Below are 14,080 nucleotides of genomic sequence, written 5' to 3'. Positions count from 1 at the left end.
CCCCAACCCCCATCCTGATTTTTCACACTTGCTAACTGGTCACCCTACCTGCCACTGCTCATGCATCTGGTCTCCAGTGGCTTTGCTAAGGACTGCCACAAGGGAACAAAGAGGGAGTGCTGAGGTCTCTACTTAAGCTACTCCTATGGCTGCCCTATTGGCAACAGGAGCAGATACACAAGCAGGTGGGAAACTCTGAAGTAGCTGCTTGCTGCTTTTTCCCACTCCTTATTGTCAGCCCAGCTGAAGAGTGATTCAGCACTGGAAACTGGGTGGCACCTGGAGTTTACAGCCACTGCTCCTCTCTACTTCCAGCTGGCATCCTCTGTTACTCCTTCCCTTGCTGCTTAACTCTGCTTAACCCTTCCCAGAGCTGCTTAGAGCCATGCAGGAGCAAGGAAGGAGGAGAATGGGAAACCACTCATTGTCAGCTGCTCTCCCCAGTGACTCTCACATTCAGCAAAGCAGTTGGCAATGGGATATGGCCATGCTGCCCAGAGTGCAGGTGTACATTGTGGCCACATGCTAGTGGGGGCTAGTGCATGAACAGGACAACACAGAAGATTCGGGGGAAATACAAATAAAAATCTGAGGTCTATAAATTCTGCTTAGAGTACGCTGGGGAGACATAAAGTCTGGCTAGTATTGTTGACAATGAGGAGTGCTTGCTGATAATGCTTGATTGGTTAAACACGGTACTGTAAGCACTAAAACTGGAGCAGGATAATATTTTGCCACTAATACTTCTTATGACTTTTTAGGCTGTGGCAAAACTGACAGGCCTAGAGTTAAAGGCATACGCAAAAGCTGGTGCTGTGGCTGATGAAGTGCTGTCATCAATCAGAACAGTGGCTGCTTTTGGTGGGGAGAGGAAAGAAATTGAAAGGTTTGTTCGGTCACATTTCTATGAGGTTTCTTATTTCTTTAGATTGAAACAATAGGTTGTTTTTTTTTTAAAAAAAGGTTATCATAAACTCCCAGGCCCTGGCAATTAGTCTGACCACTACAAAATAATGACCACCCAACAGCATTCAAAAAACATACACGTAGCTAACCCATAAACTCAGCCTGCCAGCAACATCATGCAATCATAAACTTTAACACCTTATAACTCAGCCAGCCAGTGAATTACAGCAGCAGAATAACTCCTTTCCACCTGCCCATCACCTCCAGGAACATACTTTCAGCCTTCCCCCAAACCCTGGCAAATATGTGGCTTTTTCAGTGTTCCTGGAAAGTCATCAAGGGCAGGCTATTTCAAGCCAAGCAGGGGGGCAAGTTCCAGCCACAGGGTCCTTGCAGAAAATGCCCTTCCAGCAGCCCCCCTCTCTTTTATTTCTTTGAATTAGCATTCCAAATGGCTAGCTATTGATGCATACTGTACTGTTTCATCCACATTGCTCTAAATAGCAAAAGCCACTTTGCCAATACAACAGCCATTATCCCTGTTGTCATTCCCACTTAAAGACAGCTGTTTATAAAATAAGAATATATCTATGTCTTTAAAATGAGCTTTTCAAAAGAGATTTTAGAAATACGGTTACAATATCTCCATAAGATGGAGTAGTGTAGGTGTCTTTCAATGAGAAATGACTTGAAGGAAATGCAGCCTGTTTGAAAGACTGGAAACTCAGTATTTGAATATGTGAAAAAGGCAGCAGATTGATTGAAGTACTGTAATTATATAATTGTTTAGAAATTAACAAGTTTTAATTACTGCAGTGATCCACAGCAGATATGAGCCATTATTTAAACAAATCAAGGATGCTCAGCTCAATGTGCTCCAAAATAAAGGTTTTTGCTGAAGACCCAATAGAAATGATTCCATGATTTTTTAAAAATTCTATGTGGGTTGCAAATGATGTAAGGAATGTATCTGAAAACACATACATACATTTCTTACATTGCTTGCAAGCCAAATATAGCATTATGGCGCCTGAGAAAGGGAAAGGGGAATTGATTACAAGCACTTGTGAAACTGACTAGCCTATTTTTGTTGACTAAATTGGGAAAACTACAAATATAAATGAACAGTATAAATACTTAAAAGTAAATTAGATTTTTAAAAAAATCCTTCATGTTAATAATGTGAAGCGTTATTAGTCACCAAAATTTGCTTTCTGAAAATATCTGTATAAATATACCTTAGCTTATGGAATGTAATGAACAGTCAAAACAAAATTTTATTTAGAAGTTGCCAAAATATTCATGAATAGTTTTTCCCATTATTCACCCAGGTCTAGTAAAGACATTTTTTTTAAATGTACAATTTTTAACCTCACCATTCTCTTTAACAATAACAACAACAAACCACCCTAAACATTAATAGAACCTTGGTGTCAACTGCTTGTCTTAGATGCATTTCAAGCATCACCAGACTGCCAAGATGGCAGATTCCTGTTTAACTTGATTATTTATATTTTTTTTCAATGATTTACTCTTTGTAATTAGATATAGTGAGTTGATGGTATTATACTGCAATTCTCTTTTAAACTAATTTAAAATACAGCATGGTTGCAGATCTGTCACAAATTATCCAAAACTTCTCCTACGTCAGAACAACACAAATTCTTTTGGGCAGGTAGTTGCAGTAATTGTGATATTTTCCTATACTTATAATAGGACATTCTACAATTTTAATGTCTGAGGTTGCTACTACAGCCATTGGAATCATTAGCCTCTTTGCAGTTAATTTCAGTGAGAGCAGCACGGGGCCCTTACTGCAGAGTAGTAAATGCTATATTTTTAATGGTATCCACTGTATTACTGAAGGAAAATGAAACAGCCTCATTGTACTGGTCTTTCTTCATCCTAGTTTTCTGTTAAATGCACTTCGTCCACTTTCATTTTTATTTTTTCCTTAGATATGATAAAAACCTAGTGTTTGCCCAGCGCTGGGGAATTAGAAAAGGAATGATAATGGGATTCTTCACTGGTTACATCTGGTTCATAATCTTCCTGTGTTATGCATTAGCCTTTTGGTATGGCTCAAAACTTGTCCTTGAAGAAGATGAGTATTCACCTGGGACTCTCTTACAGGTACTGGTTATAATACTTGCTCCTTTCATATCTGATCGTTTTTCAGAACTGTCCCTGAACACGTACGTTAGTTATCACCTAGCTTTCAGAGTGGTGACTGCTGTCTGACCATGCTTTTCTTTTCTGCTCTTTGCTCTCCTATTTAGTTGCCAAATATAAAATGGCAAATCACCCTATTTTTTCCCTGAACCTTCTTCTCCACTACTCCAGGATTCAGCTGCTATTTCTGTCTGTAAAGTTCAAACTCTGGTTCTTGCAGTGGTGTGCTGGAAGCACACTGTGCCAACTTTTATGCAGCTCTGGAAGCTGTTAGGTGAAGTAGAATGGCTGTTCTAGATACCAGTAGTTTAAATGTTATGGAACCTGAATCCTTAGATATTTTAATTATTCTCTACTGCTGGCAGATGGCCCTCAGATGGAATAACCTGAAATTGCACTTGGCACTAACAGGTCAGTGCAGTGATAAAGCCCGCCAGAGATTTCCTTGACTTGCACCCAATAACTGTAGTTCCGCATTCCCAACTGGTAAATGGCAGCCAGCAGGGAACTGACAAACTGCAGCCAACATTGGAAGGGAATATCTCCAGTGCCGCCTTCTTTTCTCTGCTTTCCGAGTTGTCAATCATCTTTCTTTTGCTTCAAATTTCTCACTTAGCACTCTGAACATATACACCCAGTCTCCAAATATTCCTTTCCGGGTCACTGAGAGGTTGTGCTGAACATCCATCCAATTAATTCAGCAAGGGTTAACCAAGCAATGCTTTCCCTTGTTATAATCAAAACCATTGGGCCTGGTTCCCTCTTGCTTACTCTGATTTTACAGCAGTGTAGCTTGGATGAGTTCAGTCTTGATTTATAATAGTGTGAATGAGAGGAGAATCTGCCCCTGTGTATTTTTCATTCTCCCCTGGTAATCGAGTTTACCTGCCACACCCTGCGAGCCTCTCCTTTACACATGCCTGTCTGCTGTTCTCAGAAGGCTAGCGGAGTCCTTGACTGCTTCTTGCAGAATTCCACAGACATCACCAAACTAATGTAAATGGTTACACATAATCCTTTTCACATTTTTTAATTGTTTCCAAGCTGATCAGTCATAACAGAGCAAAAAGGTGGGCCAGAATCAAAGGGCATATTCATTATCTGCTACATCAAGCTACCACATAGCCAAGAAGGGACAGCATAAATCAAAATAAGTTCTAAACAAACGTTTAATTCTAATGAGGACAATTTGTACTGTAGCAATAGGAAGAACACGTACTAGGTTAATATTACATAGAATATATTACTGCCCAGTTCCTTGAAATAAAAGCAGCAAAGTAATGAAGAAGCCTTCCCCCTTCCTTGATCATTAAGAAAGGGATAGATAATATGACCGAAAATATCATATTGCCTTTATATAAATCCATGGTACACCCACATCTTGAATACTGCATGCAGATGTGATCACCCCATCTCAAAAAAGATATATTGGAATTTGAAAAGGTTCAGAAAAGGGCAACAAAAATTATTACGGGTATGGAACAGCTTCAGTATGAGGAGAGATTAATGAGAGTGGGCCTTTTCATCCTGGAAAAGAGACGACTAAGGGGGAATATGATAGAGGTCTATAAAATCATGACTGGTGTGGAGAAAGTAAATAAGGAAGTGTTATTTACTCCTTCTCATAATACAAGAACTAGGGGTCACCAAATGAAATTAATAGGCAGCAGGTTTAAAACAAACAAAAAAGTATTGCTTCACACAACGCACAGTCAACCTGTGGAACTCTTTGCCAGAGGATGTTGTGAAGGCCAAGATTATAACAGGGTTCAAAAAAGAACTAGATAGATTCATGGCAGATAGGTCCATCAATGGCTATTAGCCAGGATGTTCAGGGATGGTGTCCCTAGCTTCTGTTTGCCAGAAGCTGGGAATGGGCGACAGGGGATGGATCACTTGATGATTACCTGTTCTGTTCATTCCCTCTGGGGCACCTGGCATTGGCCACTGTCAGAAGACAGAATACTGGGCTAGATGGGCCTCTGGTCTGACCCATTATGGCTGTTCTTATGATCTTATGATCTCTGTCCTCCAGTGTCCTATTCTTTGAGTTCCCCGCCCCTGATTACAATGACCAGCACTTTCAGACTTGGGTGCCTACAGTTAGGCACATAAATGTAGATTTATGCACCTTAATAAAAGTGGTTTGATTTTCAGAGGGACTGAGCACTCACAGCTCCCAGTGAAGACAAGTTCTGGCAAATGCTTTCAGCATTCTGGCATCCTCCCCAGCTTCCCTGCCAGGTCCTGTTGGGCTCGTGGAGTGCAGTGTCTTCAGCCCACTGGTGTTCGCCCCTGCTGGCTGAGCTCTCTAGTGATGCTGCACAAGAAACACGGCCTTTCTTCAGATCCCATGTCAGATCTCCTCTCATGCTACCGTGACTTAGCGCAAAAGGACACGATCCTTGGATTTTCAGAAAGGGGTGATCAGCAAGTGATTCCTTCCTTAGGTTCTTGGCTAGGGTTGGGGAAGAACACTCTCATTGGGTAGGGCTGGGGTGAGCTGCTGCAACAGCATTCCTTTGCAAAACCAGAGGAGAAATGTGGGTATGCTGTAGGAGTGGAGTTGCGGCTTCCACAAATACAGCAGCTATGAAGTGATACAGCATTCTACCCAACGGGTCTGCACGCTGTCCCATCCCACACTTGCTCAGTTCAAGCACTGGCAGGTGGAGTATGGGTTCTGATGGCATAGGCACTACTGCTGTGGGCACTTTTATGTAGGGAGGGGGGGAATCCTCTCAGAGGCAGGAACCTGCCTTTGTAGCAAGGTTTGCAGGTGTGATAGATATACAGCCATCGGTCCCACATTAACAGCAACAGTACTTCAACCAAAGAGTATTTTAAAGCTGCTGATCGAGCATAATACCAAGTAACGCAATGCATTTAAAACTCCAAATACAGAGGGCACATCACCATGCTGTCCTATATGTTTTCAAGCATTGGAGCATCAATCCTGCTTGCTGGCCCCAAACATGTCCAGAAGGCTCAGTCCTTATCTAGTTACCACCTGGGTGGTACCAGGTTGTTTTCTAAGCTCTAAGAAAAAAATTAATGTAAAGCAGTTAATGTCTTCCCATGTTTTTTCAGGTTTTCTTTGGAGTCTTAATAGGTGCTTTAAGTCTTGGTCAGGCTTCTCCTTGTTTGGAGGCTTTCGCCACTGGCCGCGGGGCTGCAACAAACATCTTTGAGACGATAGATAAAGTAAGTATGGAATTCCTAAGCTCTGTCAGTCTGCTGTGAAAAATAGTTAAATAAGCCCCACGCAGGGTAGGCTTTTATTGGCAGTGTAAATGAGAAAAATGAGGGTAATTAAGAAACAGCTGACTGCACAAGAAAAAGACCTAGCTGCAATTTATAAAGAGGGCATCAAATTGACATCTTTAAATGTTTTGTTTATGAATATTCAAGTTTTTACCAAACACTGATATTTCATGCTCAGGTCTCATAAGTGCAGCTAATGATCAGCTATGAATTAAGGCTAAAGGCTCAGAAGAAGGTCTTAATATTCATACTGTAGCCAAGCTCCAGGAAACACCAAATCTCCAGCTGATGTAAATGGATATAGCACCATTGATGTCAATGGACTATGCTGCCTTGCACCAGCTGAGGCTCTGTCTCCCAAAGCCTGTCTGTGTGTTTAGATGAGAACAGAAGTTTGTGTTTTTAATTGTTGTTATGCTATCTTCATATGTTATTTAACATGATTCTAATAGAAAGTGAACTTACTCATAATTATACCATTGTGTGCTGTGACTTTTTCTTGAATTTTTTTACCATGACAAAGCCACAATATTTCTTATGCTTTGCCATGACACACACCCAGCCTTTCTAATGGATTATCCCCAGTGACGTAACGTAACAGACTGAGAGAGATGGCTGTGTGCCCCATGCAGAAGTCATTTCTCTTCCCAACTTTCCTCACCGGTGACAACCACATTGTCACTTTAGCTTAGAGTCTTATGCTCCTGTAGCAGAGTCTGTATTGCTTTGGAGTACAGCCCAGAGCTGTACAAACTGAAATGTCATTGTTTTGTATGTTGGAAGGAATACTGTATCTACTGCAGCAAAGTCTCGGTTGTTTAACACCAAATAAATAACATGACAAATTCTACTCTAGAAACCTACCATTGACTGCATGTCAGAAGAGGGCTACAAGCTGGATAAAATAAGAGGTGAAATTGAATTCCATAATGTAACATTTCATTACCCATCCAGGCCAGAAGTAAAGGTGATTATTCATCATTCCTCTTTTGAATAATTTACTGTAACTAAATAGAATATGCTGTTATGCCAGTAATCTGTAAACTCCTATGTTAGAGCTTACTTTCCAAAAGCACAAGCCCTTTGTTTAAAAGTAGGCAATTAATTATTTTGGTGTCAACAGTGTTAGAAGTTGTGTAGTTTTCATTTCCAGCACATCTATGAGAATTCTTTTCTGTAGACTATAAGCTCACAAAAATTCAGTTGGGTTCATCTGCATACTGCTTCCCTCCCTTAGACCATCACTGACAGGTGTTTGTTCATCCTGTTCTTAAAAACTGCCAATGATGGGGATTCCACAACCTCCCTTGGATGCTTATTCCAGAGCTAAACTATCCTTATAGTTAGAAAGTTTTTCCTTACAGCTATCCTAAATCTCCCTTGCTGCAGATTAAGCCCATTACTTCTTGTCCTACCATCAGTGGACATTGAGAACAATTGATCAGTGTCCTCTTCATAACAGCCCTTAACATATGTGTGCAGACATAAGAACATAAGAATGACCATACTGGGTCAGACCAAAGGTCCATCTAGCGCAGTGTCCTGTCTTCCAACAGTGGACAATTGCCAAGTGTCCCCAAGGGAATAAACAGAACAGGTAATCATCAAGTGATCCAGCCTCTGTCGCCCATTCCCAGCTTCAGGCAAACAGAGGCTGGGGACACCATCCCTGCCCATCCTGGCTAATAGCCATTGATGGACCTATCGTCCATGAATTTATCTAGTTCTTTTTTTGAACCCTGTTATAGTCTTGGCCTTCACAACATCCTCTGGCAAAGGCTTGCTATCAGGTCCCCCCTCAGTCTTCTTTTCTCAACACTAAACATGCCCAGTGTTTTTAACCTTTCCTCAGAGGTCAGGTTTTCTAAAACTTTTATAATTTTCATTGCTTTCCTCTGGACTCTGTCCAATTTGGCCACATCTGGTGAGGCATCACCAGAACTGAATAGAGCGAGACGGTTGCCTCCCGTGTCATACATACAACACTCCTGTTAATACACCCCACAATGATATTAGCCCTTTTTGCAACTGCATCACATTGCTGATTTGCATTCAATTTGTGATTTACAAATATAACCCCCAGAGCCTTTCTGCAGTACCATTGTTAAGACAGTTATTCTCCATCTTGTGGTTGTGCATTTAATTTTTGTTTCCTAAATGTAGACTTTGTACTTGTCTATAATGAATTTCATCTTGCTGATTTTAGACCAATTCTCCTATTTGTCAAGGTTGTTTTGAATTCTATCTTGTCATTCAAAGTGCTTGAAACTCCTCCCAGCTTGGTGTCATCCGTAAATTTTATAAGCATAGTCTCCACTCCATTATCCAAGTCACTCATGAAAATATTGAATAGTACTGGACCCAGGACTGACCCCTCCGGGACCCTGCTAGATACCTCCCCCACATTGACAGTCAACAATTGATAACTACTCTTCAAGTATGGTCTTTCAACCAGTTTTGCACCCATCTTATGGTATGGAAATCTAAACCACATTTCCGTAGTTTACTTATGAGAATGTCATGTGTGTCAAAAGCTTTACTAAAAGTCAAGATATATCATGTCCACCACTTCCTCCCATTCACTAGGCCATTAACCCTGTCAATGAAGGAAATTAGGTAGGTTTGGCATGATTTGTTCTTGACAAATACATGCTGGCTATTCCTTATAACCCTATTATCCTCAAGGTGCTTACAAATGGATTGTTTAATCATTTGTTCCACTATCTTTCCAAATATTGAAGTTAGACTGGCTGGTCAATAATTCCACAGGTCCTCTTTATCCCCTTTTGAAAGGTTGCTCTATGTGTGCCTTTCTCCAGAACTCACCCATTGTCCATGAGTGCTCAAAGATAATTGCTAATTGTTCCGGGATTACTTCAGTTAGTTCTTTAAGTACGGAAGTTGAATTTCATCATGCCCTGCTGATTGGATTATATCTAATTTATCTAAATAGTCTTTAACCTGTTCTTTCCCTATTCTGTCTTGCATCCTTCCCCCTTGTTGTTAATATTAATTACTCAGCGCAATTAATATTAACTATTATCTGTCCATCATTAAGCTTTTTAGTGAAAACTGAAGCAAAATAGGCATTAAACACTCCAGCCTTCTTGACACCATCAGTTATTAGATCTCCTTCCTTGCTAAGTAGAGGACCTACACTTTCCTTCTTCCTGCTGTCTTGCTCCTAATGTACTTAAAGAATCTCTTCTTATTACTTTGTATGTCCCCTGCTACGTGTAACTCACTTTGTGCCTTAGCCTTTCTGATTTTGTCCCTAGAGGCTTGTGCTGTTCTTTTGTACTTCTCCTTAGCAATTTGTCCATGTTTCCACTTTTTATTGGATTCCTTTTATTTTTCAGAGCTCCATAATCAATTATACAGTTCTATAAATTTATGCAAAAATAGGATAGAAGGTAGTAAAACAAAATGAGCGAAGAGATTTTATAATTTAATTCTCCCATTGTCCTGGGGAAGTGCAGTGCATTATACTGTAAAGTGCTAGGAAGAGGGAAACAAACACTGGCTGTATGTCCTCTTGCTTCACTGCTGCTGTGACAAGATCTGCTTGAAAAGAGTATTATTGGGCAAACAAATAAATGCAGCCACTTCTAGACACAGCAGCATATTAAGTATCATATTATTCTATACAATGTCTTTGGTGCAAACATAACATGTAGATTTTAGCAAGTACTCATAACACATATGCAGCATTTGTCAAAAGGTATTAGAGCTAAATTATCCTCTAGGATGTATCCAACTCGTCTTTATTTCAGTGGGAATCAGACATAACCAACAAAAATCAGAATTTGCCTGTATAGCCTTCATGGAAAATAATGCTCTTAACGAACTCTAATATCAAGCTTTTCAGTTTATTTAAAAATCCTTTGGTTCTCTTTTCCCCTCTTCATTTAAGATGAAAGCAATACATGATGATTTCCAGTCCATCTGCTTGGCTTCAGGAATTTTGTAGTTACAATGGATGGTCTCTCTTGTGCTTTCAGATTTTGGATAATCTTAGCATGGTTATTAAATCAGGGGAGACAACTGCTTTTGTTGGACCCAGTGGAGCTGGAAAAAGCACCACAGTGCAGCTCATCCAGCGGTTCTATGACCCTACTGAAGGCATGGTGAGTGTCTCACTCCAGCAAGGTTTCTCTAACCTTATTCACTTTAAAGGGTATCATCGTTTTTACTCAAAGTTGGGAAGCAGGATTCTGGATTTTTTAAAAAATCCATTCCAAGAAACAGTGACTGAGGAAATGAGCAGAATGCTTTGTTTAGTTCTGTTCTGGAGTCTCCTGAATGATACAATCAGCAATATTTATGGGAAAGAAAAGAAGTTTTTAGTGAGGACAAAAGTGGTTTCCCTACAAAATAAGAATTAAATGCTAAGCTTCAATGAGAACTGCACTTATGTATATAAAGGTCGTTTTTAGGGTAGGGAATCCAGAAGTGACAAACAGTTTTAAATCCTGAGAAATGTAGTCTTGAGCACTTAATCATTATCCTATAATTAAGGCTAAGATTTAGTCACGGATATTTTTAGTAAAAGTCACGGACAGGTCTCAAGAAAAATTCATGGAAGCCGATTATCTGTCCGTGACTTTTACTAAAAATACCCATGATAAAATGGGGAGCTCAGCTGCGGGGTCCCCACACTGCCCTTAGTGGCTGGGCAGCTGCGGGGGGCCACTGGGAGCTCTGGAGACCCCCACCGCCTGTGGGGGCTCGGTGCTCTGACGTTCCCCCATGCCCATGGCGGCCAGGAGCTCCAGAGTCCCCCCGACGCCCTGCAGCTCCCAGCCACTGCGGGCTGAAGTCACGGAGGTCACTGGAAGTCACGGATTCCGTGACTTCCATGACCTCTATGAAAAAAAAACGTAGCTTTACCTATAATACTGCTACAGTATATGCTGAATGGATTGGCTATGTCTTATTACCAACAGCAGATATGTTTAATATATAAACATTCTTATTTCATTAACATTTGGCTTAATGGTATAAATCACATAAATGGTGCTCTGTAACTGAACGTAAAAGAGTCAAAGGATGAGTGAAGTATAAACAAATTCTCACTAAATCATATTATGGTGATCTTTCCGTAATTTCCTCATGTCCTAGTTATGCTAATAGAGAATGAATTTATGTTTGTTCAGTTATTTTTGTGAACATTTTTATCAAAAATGTCTGGTTTTGAACATTTTCTTTTTCACATTTTTTTAGTTTTCATTGTTCCTTTTCCCCTCCCTTTATTTCCCTTTCCCCCTTTTTTCCCCTTCTTCTGTTTTGCCAGTGAAGAAAGGAGGGGGAGAAGGAAAATGAGGAGGGGGGATATAGAACTGAAAAACAAACAAAAAAACCCTAAATTTTCATTTTCCAGTTTTGTAAAAAAACAACAACCTGAACATTTTTTAAAAATCCTTTATTTTCTTTTTGGAAAAATTTCTATTTTCTAAAGTCCATTTCTCATCCCAAAACCAAATCAGTTGAAATCTTTCCACCAGCTCTATTATAAACACGGATTAGTTCTCATAACCAACCCCTGAGATGTAGGTATAAGAAACTGAGGCAAATGAACTAAAATGTCAGTTTTGGAAAAAAATTCATTCTGAATTAGCATGAAAAGTCAAATGTGAAACTTTTAATGGGAAGCGATTTATCTTTAGATTTTCGTAGATTCATGGATTATAAAGCCAGAGGGGACCACTGTGATCAGAAAGTCTGGTCATAGGATTTCCCTGCATTAATTCCTATTTGAGCATATTTTTGGAAAAACATCCAATCTTGATTAAAGATTTATATGATACAGAATAGCAAACATCATTATTTACTTCACTGGGGGGTGGGAAGTAGTCATCTTCTTGCCGGGTTGAGCCCAGTCTTCTCATTATTTCTTTTTATAGTTTTATTTTTGAATCTATAGTCTGTAGTCCAAATAAGGCTGGTTTTGAGCTCTCTTGTACCAGAATGACTCTGGAGTAACTCCATTTGAGGCTGTAGAGTCACAGCACTGTGAGATCAGCTGCTCTTTTACTTTTAACTGGTGTTCTTCTGTAGGTTACCCTTGATGGCCATGACATTCGCTCCCTTAACATTCAGTGGTTGCGCTCACTGATTGGTATTGTTGAGCAAGAACCAGTCCTGTTTGCTACCACAATTGCAGAGAACATTCGCTATGGCCGTGATGATGCTAGTATGGAAGACATCATCAAAGCAGCCAAGGAAGCCAACGCCTACAACTTTATCATGGATCTGCCACTGGTAAATTTTGCCTGTTAAAGTATTTCATCAGAACTTGATGAATAGTGAGCAAATTCCTCTTTCTTTCCCTCTGCAACCAGGACCAGGACTGGAGAATGGCAAACATACTACTATCTTTCGAAAAGGGAAAAAAGAGGACCCAAAGATTATAGACCAGTCAGCTTAACTTCGATACCTGGAAAGATATTGGAACAAATGATTAAACAATCAATTTGTAACCACCTATAGGATAAAAGGGTGATCAGGAATAGCGAGCGATGGATTTGTGAAGAACAAATCATGCCAAACCAACCTAATTGCCTTCTTTGACAGTGTTATTGGCATAGTGGATGGGGGGCAAGCAGTGAACGTGATATATTTTGATTTTTAGTAAGGCTTTTGACGCAGTCCCACATGACATTCTTATAAGCAAACTAGGGAAATGTGGTCTGGATAAAATTACTATAATGTGGGTGCAAAACTGGTTGAAAGATCATACTAAAAAAGTAGTTATGAATGGTTCATTGTCAAACTGGGGAAAGGTATTTAATTGGGTCCTGCAGGGCTCAGTCCTGCATCTGGTACTGTTCAATATTTTCATGAATGACTTGGATAATGGCGTGGAGAGTATGCTTATACAATTTGTGGATGACACCAAGCCGGGAGGGGTTGCAAGCACTTTGGTGGACAGGATTAGAATTCAAAACAACCTTAACAAATAGGAGAATTGGTCTGAAATCAACTAGATGAAATTCAATATAGACAAGTGAAAAGGAGCAATAGTCTCAAGTTGCAGTGGGGGAGGTCTAGGTTGGGTATTAGGAAACACTATTTCACTAGGAGGGTGGTGAAGCACTGGAATGCGTTACCTAGGGAGGTGGTGGAATCTCCATCCTTAGAGGTTTTTAAGGCTCGGCTTGACAAAGCCCTGGCTGGGATGATTTAGTTGGTGTTGGACCTACTTTGAGTAGGGGGTTGGACTGGATGACCTCCTGAGGTCTCTTCCAACCCTAATCTTCTATGATTCTAACTACATTTAAGAATTAAAAATCAAATTCACAATCACAAAATGGAGAATAACTGGTTAGACAATAGTACTGCTGAAAGGATTTGGGGGTTATAATGGATCACAAATTGAATATGAATCAACAATATGATGTAGTTGCAAAAAAGGCTAATATCATTGTGGGATGTATTAACAGGAGTGTTGTATGTATGGCATGGCAGGCAACTGTCTTGCTCTATTCGGTTCTGGCAAGGCCTCAGCAGCAGTACTGTGTCCAGTTATGGGCACCATGTTTTATTAAAGATGTGGCCAAATTGGACAGAGTCCAGAGGAAAGCAATGAAAATTATAAAAGTTTTAGAAAACCTGACCTCTGAGGAGAGGTTAAAAACACTGGGCATGTTTAGTCTTGAGAAAAAGAAAACTGAGGAGGCAGGGCCGGTGGAAGGATGTTTCGCGCCCTAGGCGAAACTTCCACCTTGCGCCCCACCCC

The 14,080-nt window shown here is 40.3% G+C and overlaps 1 protein-coding gene across 2 annotated transcripts in view; it reads left to right on the top strand.

Annotated features, from left to right (window-relative positions):
- Positions 1 to 14,080, top strand: part of ABCB11 (ATP binding cassette subfamily B member 11) — a 65,924-nt gene that overhangs the window by 14,552 nt on the left and 37,292 nt on the right. For both annotated transcript variants that reach the window (XM_029910493.1, XM_029910492.1), the window contains exons 8-13: positions 762 to 886; positions 2,865 to 3,039; positions 6,169 to 6,282; positions 7,199 to 7,309; positions 10,344 to 10,469; positions 12,400 to 12,603. In XM_029910493.1, coding sequence (XP_029766353.1) covers positions 762 to 886; positions 2,865 to 3,039; positions 6,169 to 6,282; positions 7,199 to 7,309; positions 10,344 to 10,469; positions 12,400 to 12,603 — 855 coding nt within the window. The remainder of the gene's footprint in view (positions 1 to 761; positions 887 to 2,864; positions 3,040 to 6,168; positions 6,283 to 7,198; positions 7,310 to 10,343; positions 10,470 to 12,399; positions 12,604 to 14,080) is intronic.

The sequence above is a fragment of the Terrapene carolina genome, unplaced genomic scaffold (genome assembly GCF_002925995.2).
Source record: "Terrapene carolina triunguis isolate 2854851 unplaced genomic scaffold, T_m_triunguis-2.0 Scaffold62, whole genome shotgun sequence".
Lineage (NCBI taxonomy): Eukaryota > Metazoa > Chordata > Testudines > Emydidae > Terrapene > Terrapene triunguis.
This window is presented reverse-complemented; position numbering and strand designations above follow the sequence as displayed.